The following is a 19,226-nucleotide window of genomic DNA, read 5'->3' on the forward strand; positions in this document are numbered from 1 at the left end:
AACTGATTCCACAATACGTATGTTTCTACAATGAACCACATGCACACAGATCAGTGAGACTATTGTCTAAACACACAAAATTCGTGATTCGTTGTTCTGTATCAGAAAGCGATTTTCTACGTAGAAAGTTGGAATCCGAAAAATGTAGCCTACAGTACGTGCGCACTGTAAAGTCATACAAAACATACTCAAAAAGTGTTAAGGGAAAAAAACAGGGGGCAAACCACCAAGTTCTGTGTGGAAGGTATGAGTGTTCGCACGGTAGTTTAAAAAAATATTTTTTTTTTGTCTGAGCCTGTTGTATTTCACCGTTTTACACCTAGCGAAACGAAGCAGTGAAGACCTCTTCCCACAAAGCCATACGGGCAAACACGTTTCAGATAAAGCTAAAAAACGGTAAACCCCTTTTCCTCGCTAGTGTTACCCCCAAATCCTTCAGTGCGGTTCAATCTAACTGCCAGGCATGAATCATCCCACAATACACTGAGGGCTTGTGGCAGGAGAGAGCTCTAAAACATGGCCGAAAGTGGAACTGGTTTCTTAGATCAGCTGAAATCGTGCATCGTCTGGTCTTGGACATACTTCTGGACTGTGTGGTTCTTTGTTATGCTATTTCTGGTTTACATATTGCGAGTGCCTTTGAAAATCAACGACAATCTTACGACAGGTAAGCCCCCGAAATCAAAGTGCACGCTTTATTTGATGGTTTGAAAAGGTTTTTTTTTTCTTTCTTACCTTACTTTTTAGAAAGTCAGACACGTATACAGTACAAGCTGGGTTCAGTGAGCCACATTGTTTCAATTTGTGCAACCAGACGAAAAAGTTTGGAGGGTAAAAGTGGGCTGTGTTTGAAGCACAATGCTGCTTTCTCATCTTATTTATTAACACCTTTGAATAGTTGTTAAAGTATGTTTAGTTACTAAATTGCGGTTAGACAGCAGACTAGGAAAATAGACACCCGGGTCCTAAAGTCTGAAATGTTTATCCATGACCCGCTGGCCAAAAACCTTAAGCCACATCATCTACCCTGTACGCTACTCCCTATGCAACTCACTGGGTAAGTCAACAGATGTTTGTTTTTCATAAAGGTACCTAGATTAGTTCATGTTACTTGTAGATCATAAAATATACATTTATTTAGAAAAGAAGTACCCCCTCTTGCAATATTTTATTGTCAGCTATTACCTTCAGAGATGAACGACTTAATCATTTCATAGGAGTTTCAATGTGTTTTCCTTGTTGTAACAAATACATTGGGATGAAGTTGGAGTTTGGGGTGAGCAAACACATGGCAGGCTGCACAGCTGCTGTTTTTCAATCCAAATGTTTTTAATTTGAGTGACACGTTCTCCTGCTGATAATTACAGTTCATCAAAATACGTTTTTGTGTAATCGTTGAATTTTAACACGTGTGATACGGGACCTATTCGTAAGGTGTCAGTTGAGAGTTATCTCTTCGGAAAACGCCCGCGCGAGATGGTCACGCTTTCAAAACCGAAGCGAGAGAACGCGTTACTGAAGTGACGTCACGGTTAACGGCCCAAGACCTTCTGAACATAACCTTGAACTTTCAAGCTCTTGACGTCTTTGCTGGGGAAAAAACACAAGCAAAAGATAAACCTTTTAAAGATTTTGAACAACTAACTACATGATAAACAACCATCACGTTTAATTATTAGTGTCCGCGGTTCACCGGCCTAGTCTCTACACAGTAGGAAGCTCGTGTTGAAAACAACTCTATTATTAACGACTAGTGTCGAATCTGTTGTAATCCACGTTAGGACGCTAAGTGTTTTTTTTTTTGTATTGTACGATTTTAATACAAATTTCTGGATGAATATTACCAAATGGACTCAAGATTGTAACTCAATGTTCTTATGAGTTAAAGTGGTGTTTGCCAGAAGTTTATGGTGTTGAAGATGAGCACGGTGTGCTGATTCTTTGCAGTGTATTGTGTGGTATCCTCATTGGTTGTATTGCCTGTTATCCATCCATCCATCCACTTTCACACTACCCAGTAGTCACGAGGGAGCCAAAACGACTCTTTTGGCAAGCAATGGCCGCAAGGCAGGGCACACCCTGAATGGGATGGCAGTTCATCAAAGGGTACCCACAGACACAAACACACACTCACACCAGTGTCAATTTTTCCAGACACCAATGAACCTACCAGTATGTCTTTGAACTGTGGGAGGAAACAGGAGCACCCAGAGGACACCCATGTAAACAAGGGGAGACCATACAAATTCCAAGCACATAGCACTCCAGGAATTGAATAGTGGTTAGGTTTGCTGCCTTACACCTCTGTGCCACACATTGCCTATTATTGTCTATATATATTTTTTTAAAAGACAGATCAGTACCATATGACATGAAACTTGAACGCTCATATCTCAGTTATGAGTACGTATGGGTTTTTTCACACTAAAAAGGTATAAAGGCCACTATCACCCCTAACTTTGTTTTCTGTAAGTTTGTATATTGTCTGCAAATTTTACAATATTGTATTGTAAAATTTTACAATATCGTATTGTATTACTTCATATTTTCAAAGATAGTCACAAATCTTTTATAACTGTAACGTTGCCAACAATTTTCATTTTATATAAAATTTGTATTGCAGGTCGATTTTAAGCTCATATCTAGCAACACTTGCTTGCATTAAAAAGAGATATAAGAGTATAACAGTCTTGACCATACAAATTCCATAGAGAAAACACAAGGAGACTCTTTTATTCAGATAAGCCTGCACAAAAAAGAGCCGTGACAGTCTAGCTCACCAACAGTAGCTGAAGACACAGACAACTGATCCTATGTAACATGTTTTATGCAAATAAAGACTTTTAGGTGAAAGCAGTAACTGCACACAAATAAATTTGCCTACGCATGCTGACGCAGCTCCCTACTTGAACTAAGTTCATTGTGTTTTTTTTTCTAGTTAGTAATCTTAAATTTTACATAGGAAAAATGGTAAAGCGGTGCACACAGTTAAAAAAAAAACATTTATTTTGGGTCCAATCTTTTTGAGTACTCTTTAACTTGAAAGCATGACTATTGAAATTGACTTTGAAAAGAGCACTTCAAATATGCCAACATGTTGCAAGAATCATGTCTCTTACCACGAGTCTTCTTATCCCTACACTGTAGTTAGAAAAGGTAGATATTGCTTAATCAACTTGTTAGGGTTCTTTGTACAAGTTACAACAGTATTGGATAGAGGTGCAGCATGTTACCTGTATATGTTTTATTAAGATGTCTAGAAAACCTTTAATTAAGTTCCTTTATTAAGTACTATGCATTTGATGAAATGCTTGTGTTTCTATTGATAAATATAACACAAGGAGTACAGTTAAGGTTTAAATGCTCAAACTGGGGTCATTTAATTAGTGGAGTGCCACATGGATCTGTACTAGGAACACTGCTCTTAAATTGTTAATGATTGAGGTACGGTTGTAATAGTGAATAATAGAACATTTTTTATTTATAATAGAACAACCCAATAGATTCTTGGGCTGAAGGTAATGTCCTACATGTAATACCGTTGCATGTATCAGCTGGAGTGCACAGGCCAGGAGATGGGAGGCTGGATCCTTGTGCGATGCAAGCTCTGGAGGTGGTGGTGATCAGGCAGACGAAAGCGAAAGTAAAACACTGTCCAGGTGCATAGTCAGGCAGGCAAGGGTCCAAGCCAGTGATGCACAGTGGAACTTTTTGGGAGGTAAGCCAAGTTCGTTACACAAAGGCAGTCCAAAAGCGTAGTCAGGCAAGCAGAAGTCATGGGCAAATACGAGAAAGGAAGCGAAGAAGTCAATGCCAGGAAAAGAGAAATTCAGAGCGAAATGCTAGGAAATACAGAGCACTGGAGGAACTCTATGACAGTGAGGGATACCATTCTCGCGAGGCTTAAGTACGCGCTGTAGGGCAAGGAAAGTAATTGATTTAATTATGTTACAGAGGCTTTCTATGGTAACTGATGGATTACCAGGCTGAGTTATTGGTTACATACACCAGCAATTTTGTGATTTCAAGCATGACACTACACTGACATACTTTTTTTTAAAGTTTTGAGCAGAGATGGCTACATAGCGACTAGGTTCAAGTATGAAAAAGGCTCAGGCGCCTTTGAGGTACAATCAACGGTGCAATCATAGGGAACAATTGGAAAATTAACTGGAATTGTGCTTATAACCATAAAACAGGGACTGTGGAACAAGCTATCCAGCCATGCTTTTTTTTCAGGAATTGGCTGGATGATATTCCCTGACCAATTATCCTTTAGCATCCAGATGACTGGACAAATGGCTTCCACTCGTTATATTCTTTCCCATGTTCTTTATCATGTGGGACTGAGAGTCGTAATTGCCAATAAAACAGAGAAGTAGAGTACAGGAAGCATTGAGTGTTGGGTCAAAATGAAGAAACTCAGCAAGAGTTAGGTCTGGTGACATGGTATTAAGTCACCAACCTTTTAACTGTTTCATGGCATATTAAAATACCAAGAATGTCACAACCAGCAGCCCTGTAACATTAGAAATGTCCAGTCTGTTCTGCATTGTCAGAACCTTTTAGATCTATGCTGAGTACAAGATGTGCCTTTTCTAAGCATGGAGCTTCAAAATGATTGGCAAGTAACATCTTACCAAAATGTACAACTGTGGATTTTGTGGGCAAAAATGAAAAATGGTACCCGTCACATCTCCACACATCTCTACCATTCACTCAAAAATAGAGTGGCTGATAGATTTTAGATGCTTAAACAGTGTTTTAAGTCTGTGAAGAAGGATGATAGAGGTTGCGTATCGGTACAAACCACATGAAAGAAACACACAGGAACACCATGTAACAATACCTTCGCTTTGAGGCACAGAAACCAACAGAAGAAATGGGCGACAGGATAAGAAACCTGACGTCAACCTGCGGATCAGTCAATGTTAGTGAGGATACCGGGGAGATCAGTAGTAGGTTCATGCTTTCCTCAGAATAAAGAGGGTCGTTGTCTTGCATGGTGAAAACTGTAAGCAGATGTTGTGTGGTATTGCCACATTGATTGGATAAGTAGTGATCCAAAATCAGAAGTGGACTTTCTAGATCAAGCAGGTTAGAGCAGCTCCTCTCCTGGTAAGAACGCAGATGATGCCATTAATCACCACAGGAAAACCCTTTTTTTTAGAAGTCAAGTCCCCGAATACTGCAGATGGGGGTTGCAAGGAGCTATGTCAGAGACTTTTTTATGCATATAGTTAATAACCATGTAGTGTTTGTTTCAGGAACAAACAAGTTAATCATCAAACCAAAAGCAGTGTTTAGAACTGAATGGAAGGGGAGCACAGGTGCTCTTTTCTTTAAACCACCTACTGCAACCCCCATTCATGTCAGTGTTTTGCACACTAATCTACATGTTGCCATTGTCGGCCATCTTCAGACACCGCGAAGAATGGGGGTGTAATAACGTACAGATATATAGTGGGAAAACCCACATCGCAAAATTGAAATATTATGTATCATATCAACCTCATTTTAAAATAAACAATGTAAATTATTTTATCTCTATACATGGCTTTTATTGTTACAGTAGTTTTCAAATTTGCAAGTATATAATGTGGCTTAATACTATATGTAAAAGAAGCAAAACAATCGCTGAGAGAAAAATTGTTCTGCAGACTAACACTTCCTCGATGTGAAAATACGAATTTACTGTTACTCTGGTACATTCAGTAATACTATACATTTGACATTTAAGCCTCCACACATTTGTTGTTTTCAGCATGGGGTGTACCTCATAAAAACCTATTTTCATTAAGAAAGAATCAAAAGCATTTTGGCTGTCCTGACATAATTTTGAAACATTCCTGTGTGATTTCTTAGAACTTGATAAAGTCCCAGTTTGATCATCTCATGGATGCTAACATTTGTTACATAATTAAGAGAGATTTTACTAGTTTGCTGTCATTATTACATACATGCAAACAACAATGTTCACTTCCCACTTATTTTAAACAGCTAAAGCATGTAATTTTCAACATTTAGCCAGTTAATCCCCTATCACACTAGATCATAGCATCTAGTTTATTTCCAAGAGTGCACTGCACTCCAGTGGCAATTGCATAACCACGCATAGAAGCAGCTCTTGGCAGTTTTCATTGTTAAACAAATAAAATGTATTTTCTTGTATACCTTTTGGGAGTTTTTTCCCATTTGTCTTTGAAAGACAAGGTTGACATCTTAAATTAGCTCCAAAACTTGTTTTGGCTGTTAACGCCTTGCTTGACTTGAGGAGCGTGTCAGGGGAATAGGGATTCCCCTGGTACCAGAACTGGGTCAGGCTTCATTGAATGTTTCCATCTTTATGCCTGGGTAACTGTTCCATTGTTTGGTCTAATTAGAAACCTTGTTTGTTTACTATTTGAAACTGCATTCTGCTTCTAAGCATCCTTAATGCTGTACATTCATCTCGATAAAAACACTGGATGAAGTTTACTGTATATTGTAGTATGAAGTGTAAAGTGAAATTTAAATAAACTTCAGTGACATTCAGCTTTTCTGTTTTTTGCTCTATTTCGGTTTGTTTAACCGTGCAGATAAGTCATGTTGTGCAAGCTGCAATTACATTGCAGTAGTAAATGCCATATTGATCCCAGGAGTGGAGAAGTATTGTTTGAAAAAATCAATTGTGCCTTACAAAGAGACAGAAATATAGCTCAAGATGCAAAGCAAGTTAGAACCTGGTTAGTATTTTTGTTCAGAAGTATAAAATAGGAGCATTTTTTGACAGGATAGTGTTTTACTGTTGACTAGTCAGGCCCTTCTGTTTTTGTCTTCTTTGCATGAATCTATGACTTTTCTTAGAGAGGTAAGGACGTAGTTATACTTTGCCTTTGTGGGTGTGATACCTTTTAATATTATCTAGCTAAATGTTATTGACTTTGGTGTGTGTTTTCTTGCAGTTGAGTGTGTGGTAGGATATCTCTGAGGAAGTGACATTTTGTAAATTCCCAAAGCTTCATTCACCGTAGAAGCTTCAAAACACTTTATTATTCAAAACACACAAATTATTCCATGGAATTCATAATCTTCTAAATTTTTTTAAACCCCAATTATCTAAAATTATCTAAAACCAGGAGGATGGAAGTAGAACACATTTATAGTCCATCTGAATGAGGATGTGGCCCTTTCAGTGATTATTTAATACAGCAATGGAACTTGTGTTTTGGTGCATTATGGGTGTCCTCAACTCTATCTCTATCTCATTGAGAGATATAATCCAGCGTCTTGTAAAATTATTGTTCCATTTTTACCTGAAGTCTAGGGAGAGTGTTAAGTTTGACAGGCTTGAAAGAAAATTATTGCTGTTACATAATTAGAAACTCAAGTGGTTGGGAATGTGTGAAAGCTCCCACAGCTCCTGATTGTTAAAATTAAGATTTTTTGTTCGTGTGGTGTCAAAAATATATAATACAGTACAATTAATACATCCTAAAATTTCCAAAACGACAAGCAGAAAATAGTTGTTAATTGAAAATGATGGAAACTGCCACTGAATCTTGTCATGGTTAGCAAGACATCTCTGCCGGATCATATCTGAATTGTAACATCACTGCACCTTCACTAGCTAGGGACTACATGGGATGACAGAGGTAGCTCTGAAAGAGGGCATTTTGTTGTAGTCCATTAAATGAGAGTGAGTGAAACAAAATTCCTTTTGGTCTGTTTCATTCCTGTAGGGCTCTATGTATTCAACTGGCACATTTTTTTGATTGCATGTTGTCTATATGGCATGTACAGACTCATCCCCACAAAAAATTAAAATTAAAAAACAAATCAGTTTTTGAGGTGCAGGTCCTGCACAAGGTGAGGTCCGTTCTGTGCGGCACTCAAGAAGATTAATTCTCATCTGCTGTGTTTGCTGGGTTTTAAGTTATGGAATTGATTATTAGGAACACGAAAGATTCAGATCGCCTCACGTGGAAAGAAAAACGACCTGTACCCTCAAGACTACTCAAAGCTGTGGAGTTATTGTCCTTGATAAGGCTATAATTTGGATTATCGTAAATGTAAAGAATGGAGAAGTGTTCGAAAACTCTTCTTGAAATACATTGTGGCCTTGCTGGTAGACTCTTTTCAGTGCAGCCCTCTCCTTAGACCTTTATTTAGAAACTGTGTGCCAGCAGTAACTTGAGTAATAAAGCTCCAGCTCTTCATAACTAAAGTCATTGCTATCCTCTCAAGCCAAAGCCGTGTTATTTCTGTATATCCCTATTTCACAGGCACAGGGCAGCTTCATTCTGTACATTCCCTTGGCTGCAAGCTAGTTTTTTCAGGGGCTGCTGCCAGAGAGACTGCATATAGGAAACAACTGTCTCAAAAAAATATTTCTCCACTTTCCGTCCGTATAAAGAACTGTGTGAATTGTATTCTGTTTGTTCAGTACATTTCAGATAGGCACTACAAGGCAGAGGCAAACACCTTGAGATCCTAAGTTTGAGGTTTGCTTAGTTAAATGATTCTTAAAAAAAGGCTATGTTGTAATGATCTGAAAACACTACTTTTCAAGTGAAGGAGTTGCGTACATGAGTTGGGTTTTTGCTCGTACGTGTATACAGTTGTAACCTCGTCACAGCTTGGTAATGATTAATGATTAATGAATGTACTACTAGATGTAACTACTGTAAAACATAAACATGCATTGGATTACTTACTTTAGGAGAAAGAAATGACCTGTTGCAGAAATTAAATAGTGAAGTGTGATTACCATATTTATAAATTAAACACTGATAACACTCTTGTTTTAGGAGTAGTGTGTAAGGCATACATAAGGCATTATAATTCTATAATATATTAGTCCTTTACTACTGAAACAGTTTGCTAAGTGCTAATACTGTACATGCCTTAATACATAATAAGGTGTTATTTGTAAAATCTGTAGGATATGCATTAAGTGTTACTTAGCAATAGGAACCTCCTGCCTTGATTTCATACGTTGGTTGTTCATTACTTGTTGAGTGCCAGGATGTACTGTAACAGGTTCACTTGTGCATCTAACACATGGCTTATAGGTCAGCCAGCTGAAGCGTTTGTGTTAGAACTGGGGTGTTTGTGGTAGAGGTGCTCCTCTGAGGGTGAAGAGAGGTTACAAACGAGGGAAGGCCATTTGGCCCCTCATCTAGCTGGATGACCGCCGTATCCCATCTTGCCATTTCTGGAACGAGAATGGCATTTCAAAGTCATACCTTTAAAATGTTTAAAGCCAAGTTATTATCGCTCAAAATGTAAAGAAACTTGTTGTTCAGTCACCTTAATGGGGAAAAAAACAACTGACACTCTTCATTAATGTAAACAGTGAATTAATTAGAAGTGTTGCCTTAACTTGAAGGACACTTTTACCAAAAAGGAGGAAAATAATTTTAGTATTCTGTAATTATAAGTCACTTCAAAAATACTTTATTAATCCCCAAAATGCGGCAATTGAATTTGCTCATAAAGATCTAGTAAGCAGCAAAACCTGATAATGGATGGGTGGTGGATTATCATACAAATAATGTAAGAGAATATTGTTAATCAGAATGGTCTAAAGTACACTTAACCATTGTACTACACTTCCACTTTGCTGACCTTTAAAATCAGAAGTAACATTCTATAAAATGAGCCTGTGAAACAACCAAGTGCAGCACAAGGAAATACATTTCCTGATTATTTTATAGCTTCATTCCAGCAGAGCAACCAGAAGAAAATAATATCAAAACTGTATAGTAACAATGAAGATATGAAAAAAGATTAAACACAATATATTTAAAATTAAATGGGGAAAAAGAAAATGATAAAACAATTCCTGCAGAACAGTAGAACATTATACAGAGATTTCAACAAAGCTCCACCAGTTCACAGTTTGGAGAAATTTCTGTTAGAAAAGTTTGACTGTTTTTTTTTAGTCCTAAAATTTAAGCAAAACAAAAAAGAAGCAGTTCAGGAAGCAGGAGGTCATGTGCCTGAAAATACAACAGTATTGGATATACCTACATTATGCACTTACTAGTATAGTAAACATAGACATACAAATTCTATTTGGGTAATTTTACTTTTGACTATATGGAACTAAAGGATAGATATACCTGTGTATACGAGGAACTATTTTAGCTGCTAGTAAGAAAACTGTCATGAGAAAATGATGGTATACTAAAGATCCCCAACACTGAAACATTGGATCAATGTTGTGAAGGAAATGTATATAATGGAAAAAATCACCTCTTCTCTTAGGTTATGAGCAGAAAGATTGAGCAAATACTGGCAAGCCTGGATTGGGTATGTAACCCCATTGTGACCTGATTTTGTTCTGTGAAAGAGGTTGAAACTGTTTTGTCTAGATTGCTGGTTATTTGTTGTGTTTCTGCTGATTATATTTCTAGATGTAACCTCCCATCCATGCTAGCATAATGTAAATAACTATATAAAAATATATATAATCAAAAAATGAAAGAGGAAAGCTGTAAATTATTTTACTTTCTCCTGTATATGTTTTATTTGTACATTCTTTCATAATTAAATAAAAAGTTTAAAAATAAAATAAACCCTTGACCACAATCTCAGAATATTTTAAAATTCTGACCAAAGTGAAGTCTTTTTTTTTTTTCCACATACCAAATTCAGCTTGATCAATTCAGAAAACATACCTTTTCTCCCCACTGATAGCTGATGTGTGATGAGTGTACTGGTAAACTTCGGCTGCTGTTGCATCATCTAGGTTATCATCCATATTCGTGCTGGAGGGGAGTCCCTATTACCTGTAAAGCACTTTGGGTTTAGTGTCTAGGAAAGTGCCATACAGTGCAAAGTATAATTATTATAATAAATATATCTGAGAAATAGGTACAGTATACTGCAAAAAATAGAAAATCCTATTGAAAATCACAACTGAAACATTATTATATAAATATAACAATTAATTAATTCAATTCAATTTATTTTTATATATCAGCTTTCACAACAAGGTACTGTAGCCCCTTGTTAATCTTAATAAATCTATAATACAAAAAATATGAAATTATATTTAAGAGGTCTACTTGTCATTTTTCTACATATTGGTACAGTGGAGGCTAGGGGTTTGATTTGTAGAGAACATTTGTTATATACTGTATATATTTTTAAACTATGAATGGGAATGGGAACATTGATTGTAGCTGCTTCAAGTACTATAGAAAATCTGTAGTACTGGTTTAAACCAGAGGATGGTAGCACAGACCAAGAAGCTGTTTCGTACACAACTCCTTGGTGCTGTGCTGTGAATCAATCTTATGAGGATAACTCAAGCCTGGATGGATCTGTTTTGTTGTTCATGTGTTTATGCTTATAACCATAAAAGGCTCCCTCAAGACCGAATGTTTCCAGAGACACTACTATTACCCGATTGTCTAATGTCCCATTCATGCATTAACCAAAATACAGTTGAGAGAATTTTCATAATCCGGTATCAAGTCTTCTTACTAAACTACCTTATTTCTGAACTGTACAGTTTACTTTGTTGAAGGTTGTTCATTAAATCGTTAAATAAATAAATTAATTTGGTCTTAATTTCCTTCTGAGCTCAGGCCGTGATTGCAATGATAGTCATTGTGACTGATAGGTCCAACTACTGAGTGTTTTATTTTTACAATCAGTTTAGTTGTATCCTTGTATTGAAGACAAAAAAAAAACTTTATGAAACTTTATGAAGGAAAAACAGGCAGTTTCTAACCTAGAAAAGACAAAATCAGAACATAAAACAGAAACTTGGCATGCCAAAATCAACTCTTTGGGATATACTGTACCTAAGAAGAAACAGTTACAGTTGCCAATCAGGCAAAACTAGCTCACCCAAGTCACCCAAGAAAAACACCCATAGTTGATGACTGAAAAGCCTAAAACAACTGTCTGTGAAATCTCATAGTATCAAAATCTTCAGCTGGCATAACACAGAAACAGCAGACGTTCAACTATACTGCAAATTGTGAATTCATCAGCACCAAGCACTCAACAGCCTGAGTAGAAGTGGCTCTAAGGTGAGCTGGGAGAGTTTTGGAACAGAGTTGTATGGGCTTTGGGAACTTTTATCTTTATCATAACTTTGCATTGAAGTGATGGAAAGTTTAAATCGAGGATGTCAATCTAATCGCCCGTGGAGTGGGTGTGGCCCTTCAAAGGCAAGTTGCTGTCACCTGTCAGGATTCTGTTGTCTAACCCTGTATAGCCCACACAAGAAGCAGGCACCCTTAGTGATATACCTGTATTGCAGATGTGTGCTCCTTGTGGTTCTCTACCTCTACCCAGTTATCCACTCAAATTGGTCTTCTTTGATGATGTCACATATAGAGTTTGAAAAGGGTGTGTCTTTGACCAAAAAGAGCACAACCAAAATTTTTAAAAAGCTTTTGAGTTATTCCTGAGGTCTAGAAAACTGCACAGTATTACTCAGTTACCTTAAAGACACTGACTGGTCAAAATAAGAAAAAATATATGTTCTATGATAGTTAATTATCTGATTTAGTATTGGCAAAACATTCAAAACCTGTAAACTGTACAGTACAGAGACTTATTCACCTCCCCGAACAAGTGCAAATATTGTTAATTCTTAATGGATTGAAATTAATTTTTCCTATTGATTTATAAAACATACACAACAGTTTAAATTGGTAAACATATTTTTTATTGTGTAACAAATTTGTGAAAATTTGAAATATCTTGTTAAGATACGTATACCTTCCTTTGCATAAATGATTTATAGAATCATATTTTATAGGAACTACAGCTTTGTGTCATCTTGGATACGTCTATATGTATCGTCTTGAATTGGCTTCATTCCTCTGCTCTCCTCCCCACTGATAGCTGATGTGTGGTGAGCGTACTGGTGCACTATGGCTGCCGTCACATCATCCAGGTGGATGCTGCACATTGGTGGTGGAGGGAAGCCCCCATTACCTGTAAAGCGCTTGAGTGGAGTGTCCAGAAAAGCACTATATAAGTGTAAGCAATATTATACCAGTTTTGCACTTTTGCATTTGGGATTATCGCCTATTCTTCCTTGCCAATTTTCTTAAACTCGGTCAAGTTTGATGGGGAATTTTGCTGACCCACAATCTTTAACAGTTTCTCAATAGGATTCAAATCTGGGCTTTGGTTGGGCAACTCAAAGATACTCTCCTTCTTGCTCTAAAGCCACTCTAGTGTCACTTTGGCTGTATGCTTTGGGTCATTGTCCTGTTGGAAAGTGAATTTGTGCCCCAGTCGAAGGTCTTTTGCTGACAGAAGCAGGTTCACCTCTAGGATTTGCCTATATTTGGTTTCATTCACTGTTCCCTCTGTCCTCACTGCTGAAAAGCATTCCCATCTAACCACTCTTCCATAAAGGCTAAATCTGTATAGTGCAGCAGAGATTGTTGTTATTGGACAGGATATATAAAAATCCGAGGTTCCTTGGTTTGAGGAGGATGGCCAGCTCTAGGAAAGGTTTGGGTGGCATCATATTCTTTCCATTTCCTAATTATGGAACTGAGTGTGCTCCTGGGAACTTTACAAACTCAATATAGGTTTTGTACTCCTCCCTTGTTTTGTGCCTCCTCTCAGTAATATCATGGCGTTGTTAAGACAGCTTCTTGATCTGTGTGGTAGAGTGTCTGGTATGACATGCACGGTTGGAGGGGGGGATGTCGTGTTAGTCGTGTCAACTAATATTACCGACTGTAGGTTAACCCTTTTCAGGTTTTAGAGTGATTTCACAAGGAAATTAGATGCACCTGAACTCAATTTGGAGTGTCATAGCAAAGGGGGCGGAATAGTCACCCAAATAGTATCAAATATAGATATTTCAGTATCAACGTGAAACATTTTCAGACCTTTTATTGCACTTTTTGATATTATAGAGTAACTTACATAGCTCCTGACATAAAATTCCATATAAATGTATTTCTGTTTGAGTTTGCAACAAAGCAGATTGTGAACAAATCTGAGGGGGTGAATACTTCCTGAATGCATGTGAATGTACTGGACAGCTACATTCCAGGCAATACAAATGCCTTCTGAATGCTTGTCTTTTTCCATCCTTCCACTGTGGTTTTTTGTACTGTCAGGAAAGGGTAATAAAATAAATGTTTTGTTTTAACAAATGTATTGAGTGTTTGCATAACTACAGATGGGTGTATATATTTGTGCTATGGTTTTATATGGGTTTCTTGAGATGTGGAATGAGATGTCCTGACAATATTGTTTTCAGCAGAACAGAGATGTATGTAGTATGCAATTTTGTATTTTGATAAATTTATTGTGTGCGTGGCCCTCCTAACATACTTTTAAATGAAATATGGCATGCTATAGTAAATGAGTTTGAGATGCCTGGGTTAAAGTGTGGAGAAAGAAGGGAACTGCAGATTCTTCACAGAGCACCACTCCATCTGTAACGCAAGATCCAGGTAATGTTATGACCTGGGTTTGTCTTTATTGATGATGCAATTAGTGATGTAGCTCTGCACTTCACAGAAGCATTACCGCTCTAAATTTACTGGGGGCAGCTTCAATTAGAATAACAGTGACCCCATACATACAGTACAGGCAGTGCAACTAAGGAGCTCTTGAGGAAAACAAATGTGGAAAATCTTCGACTGGCCAAGTAAAGCTCCATTTATAAATCCAATTTATGCGTACGCATGCGTTTTGCACGCTGAAGAAACAGTTCTTAAGCTCGGAACACTCCAAGAATAGGCATAGGCAAGATTTCAAAATGGCTGCAGCCGAGTATGTCAAATGATCACACAAAGACTGGTGAACTCAGCGGGTTGCTGAGTATTAACATGCAGTTAATACCTCAAAGGAAATGCATCCACATACTGACTTGTATACTCTGAAATGTATATATAATAACAAAATTATATAATTTATGTGAATGTCCCCTAATACTTATGATCACTTAGTATGGATAATAATAGATAATAGATAATAATCACTTTATTCTAATATGATCAAATGCATAAATGGAATCTCACAAAATACTGTATATTGTACTTGCTGTTTCTTTCATATTAATCTCATCACAAATACAAAGTCATGAAAAAAGGTTGTTAAATCAGAACAGCATTTGTTTCTTACTGACTGGTAGTAATAATTTTATTTTTTTAGTTTCAAGCAAAAACACTCATGAACATTGACACAGAGCAGTACTCCTAAAAACGATGATGTACAGAGATGTTCTGCCGTGAAGTATTTTTTTGTTAAATGGCATTTTAATAACCTGATATTATGCATTGAGGAATCTTGGTGCTTTATTTTAAGAATGCATTGCATTTCAGGGTACTCTCTCATGATATGTTGAAACCCACAAAAGAATCACTGTAATGCTCTTATGTTACTCCTTAGCATTACAAATGGTATATATCTGAACATAATATACAGTATGAATATATTTGGTCAGCATTGCACTTATAATTACGTGCTTTTAGCAAACTTTAAGTCATCAAAGATAATTTTGTTTGATAATTTCATAGAGAAGTATTGAAGTACAATCTTAATTGATTATGATTTGCATCATATCTCCATCCAGTCTTGATTGGAGTTTATTTGGCCTTCCTTAGTGCACACGCATTATATCCTATAATCATTAAATAGGAAGAAAATGGTTGAAAAGGTTCACATATCGTCGAACATTGAGCTTGGTTCTTCTGGTACAACTGATTCAGTGTTTTTTTTTATATAGCCTGGTGGTTACAGAAGTTGTGCCTACAAAGGCTTTTGATAATTGGTTAAGAAGAAGAACAGAAGCTGAAAGAAGCACCCTGTGACATTCTGAATTATTGCTTTTCAGGTAGTTTCGAACATTTAAAGAGAGATCAACACTAATCTAATGGACAGCTGGAATTGACAACACTCTTTTTTGTCAAATGTCAGCTTTGAGGAGTTCTTTTTTGTAACACCAGTCAAAACTGAACCCTTTTTTCAGACAAATAAATAAATAAATCCAAGTATTCAATAGACAGAGTACTCTAAACCATTAATTCTAGAAAATGAATCATACTCTACTAGAGGCCACCATTTAAACAAAATGGTTATCTTAATTACCAGCTTCCTTACTTCTTTTGTTTAATACCCTCACCCTACCAGTACTAGGCTTTAATCTCCTTTACCATTTTTACAAACAACAGGCCATAGATACAAATGGCTTCTGGTGCAGTGAATGGCTTTGATATTATCTGTGCCACATTTCTGCCTATAGTAGTCTACAAAATATGGTTAAGGCCAGTGTTGATATGCCCACTTGAACTACCCCATCTCTAAACATCTCCCCTCAGAGCCCTGCCAAATAGACAACTAGTACTGCCTATAATAGGTGAAAAGTCAAATCTTAAGCATCTTGTATTGTATTGTGATGCCTAACTAATTCCTTAAATTGTATAGCATTTATATCCTAAAGTGTTTTACACATAGGAGGAGCCCTACCATCTACCTCTGAAATAATATAACCCACCAGCCCCACTCCACAGCAAATCAGCTGAAGTGGTGAGATGATACTTCTCCAATTGAGTTAATGGGGAACTTAAGGTACAGTAGGTCAGACCGGAATTTAGCAAGGACTGGACACCATGGTTAACACTTCTATCTTATGAACTGGGGGGTCTATTCATGACCAGTTGTTGTCTGGACCACAGTTTAAAATCATATCAAGAGGACGGCATCCCCTACATCATTTTCTGTCACCATATTGGGGGCATTTTTTGGAAATGTTGCTCTGTGTGAAGAGTGCCACCAAGACAGTAACCAAGTTTTTCGTTAGAGGTCTCCTATTCCTGCATTGAGTAGAACCAGCACTATGTTTATTTTTATCAGTTCAGGAGTTGTTTTGAATGTAATAATTCACATTCACATTGAATTCACATCTTTTCAAAGACTTCAAATTACTTAGCAGATTAATTAAATATGTCACTTCCACTGGTTTAGTCTTTCCTTTTTCAAGATTTAAGATGGATGGACATCGATCTCATCCTGCAGATTCTTGAATGAGGCTGTATTGGCTTCAACTGCATGGCTGAGTTTCATTCACCCATGAAATAAGCCCCTTCTCCCTCAACCCTATGGGTACTATTAATTTTTTAAACAAACAAAAAATAATGTTCAATTTGCTAAAGGGTCAAGGCACCTTCTATGTGGAGTTTTTAGGTTCTTGTGTGTGTATATATGTAGCCAGCAGCCATATCATGTTGCAACTCACAACTGGGTACCCACTGAAGCTCAGCAGGTGTGAGCCTGGTCAGTACCTGGATGAGAGACCTCCTGGGAAAAACTAAGGTTGCTGCTGGAAGAGGTGTTAGTGGGGCCAGCAGGGGGCGCTTACCCTGTGGTCTGTGTGGGTCCAAATGCTCCACTATAGTGATGGGGCCTATACTGTAAAAAGGCGCCGTCCTTCGGTTGAGACGTAAAACGGAAGTCCTGACTCTCTGTGGTCATGAAAAATCCAAGGGCGTTTCTTGAAAAGATAAGGGGTGTTACCCCGGAGTCCTGGCCAATTTTCCCATTGGCCCTTATCAATCATGGCCTCCTAATAATCCCCATCTATCTTCATCACTCTGCTCTCCTCCCCACTGATAGCTGATGTGTGGTGAGCGTTCTGGTGCACTATGGCCGCCGTTGCATCATCATCAGGTGGGGCTGCACATTAGTGGTGGTGGAGGAGAGTCTCCATTACCTGTAAAGCACTTTGAGTGGAGTGTCCAGAAAAGCTCTATATTAATTATTATTATTATTTGTATTTGCATGGATTTGATCAATTCTTCAGTTTTCTTCCACCTCCCAAAGACATGCTAGTTGGATCTCTCTGCATTGCACCTTTCTATTTGAGATTATGTCTGTGGTGAACGACCTGGCATCCTGCTTTGTGTCCTCTACTTCCAGGATGTGTTCCAGGTTACCAGTAACCTTACTAAGAGTGGCTTTCTGATATTGGATGGTTTCATGTAGGTCACCTTTTTATAAAAACAAATTGCTGTGGTCATAATCAGATCTTCGTCTCGGATTCTAACCAGAAAAATCCCAGAAAAATCAGCAGTCAGGCCTGGGGAAATTCTGTGTCTTCTTCCTGTTTCCGTGACAATGAACTGAACATAGGGAAAGTCCAGTTTCATCACAAAATTTGAACTCTGTGCTTCCAGATGTGGGAGGGACTTATGTTCCTCCAGCAAATGACAGAATACAATGCTGTTATGTGAAAAGCTGACATACTGGAGTTCAAGGTAGTGTTTTCTTTTTTGTATTTTACACTTAACATCTCGTTTTCAAGATGTTTAAAAAGAACCTGTACGATTCCATTGCATTTCAAAGACTAAATAGACCATCCTTAAAAAACAGAAGTAGTTTGTTTCTCTCCTTGCCTTGAATTAAGCCTTAGGTTAAATCAAGTCATATTTCCATCAGCAGTACAGTAAGAAGAGCCTAGTTTAAATCTTCCTTCAAGTCCCTATGGTTCAGGAAAAAAGGCAGTGTCTGAAAATTATACTTTTAAAAAATTGTCTTCTTTAAATTTGACATAAAGACCAGTAAGAAAATGTCTGGTAAGTACAGAACTTCGGTTGCACTGAAATTAAAATAAGAATCCAGATAGGCTGAGCTAATATAATTTCCGAAAATGATTACTACCTATCATTTTTAACCTTTACATTAATCAAATCAATTTCTTGACATCCAATCTGCCATTTGCCCAGCACTAAATTTTTGTTAATCTCTTCTGTTTAGGACAGAAACAATCCATTTGCTTCAACAATCTATTGTCACTTCCACAGAAATGTATTTTTCCTTTGAAGATTGGGAGCACTCATTTTATGTTTTTACTGTTGCTTAGCAACACTGATGAGATGCTTATTTTGCTGTGATTGTCCTCTTTGAAGTAATTCTGCGTGACTTTCCAACTACTTTTGTGTGTCTAATTTTTTTTTGCATTGTTGCATGTATTCTAATTTCAGAAGAACAATAGAAACATTATTTTTTGTGTAATGCATATTTATTGCTGTATTTTGCATGTTATCAAAGGTTCTAAGGACCTCTTTTGGTCACAAAGTGCATTTAAATACTAGCCAGAATTATTTTACAGATAAAACACAGGATGTAAAAAACTACAAATGGATTTGAGATGGGTTCAGTGCCCTAAACTCATTTGTAACCTTTCTTATTTTCTTGTCTTCATATTTAGAAGAATATAGCTTATTATTAGCATATTAGGGATGATT

The 19,226-nt window shown here is 37.2% G+C and overlaps 1 protein-coding gene across 9 annotated transcripts in view; it reads left to right on the forward strand.

Moving 5' to 3' along the window:
• Positions 1-312: 312 nt before the first annotated feature.
• The window catches only part of LOC102684211 (suppressor of tumorigenicity 7 protein homolog), a 67,963-nt gene continuing 49,049 nt past the window's right edge, over positions 313-19,226 (forward strand). For 2 of the 9 annotated variants that reach the window (XM_015352356.2, XM_015352359.2), the window contains exon 1: positions 313-667. In XM_015352356.2, the coding sequence (XP_015207842.1) occupies positions 517-667 (151 nt within the window). In that variant the 5' untranslated portion in view covers positions 313-516. Of the gene's footprint in view, positions 668-972; positions 1,058-3,554; positions 3,719-10,251; positions 10,297-18,209; positions 18,237-19,226 lie in introns of those variants that run through there. The other 7 variants (XM_015352357.2, XM_006633266.3, XM_069192549.1 and 4 more) reach the window with 6 other exon arrangements.

The sequence above is a fragment of the Lepisosteus oculatus genome, chromosome 7 (genome assembly GCF_040954835.1).
Source record: "Lepisosteus oculatus isolate fLepOcu1 chromosome 7, fLepOcu1.hap2, whole genome shotgun sequence".
NCBI classification, from domain to species: Eukaryota; Metazoa; Chordata; class Actinopteri; order Semionotiformes; family Lepisosteidae; genus Lepisosteus; species Lepisosteus oculatus.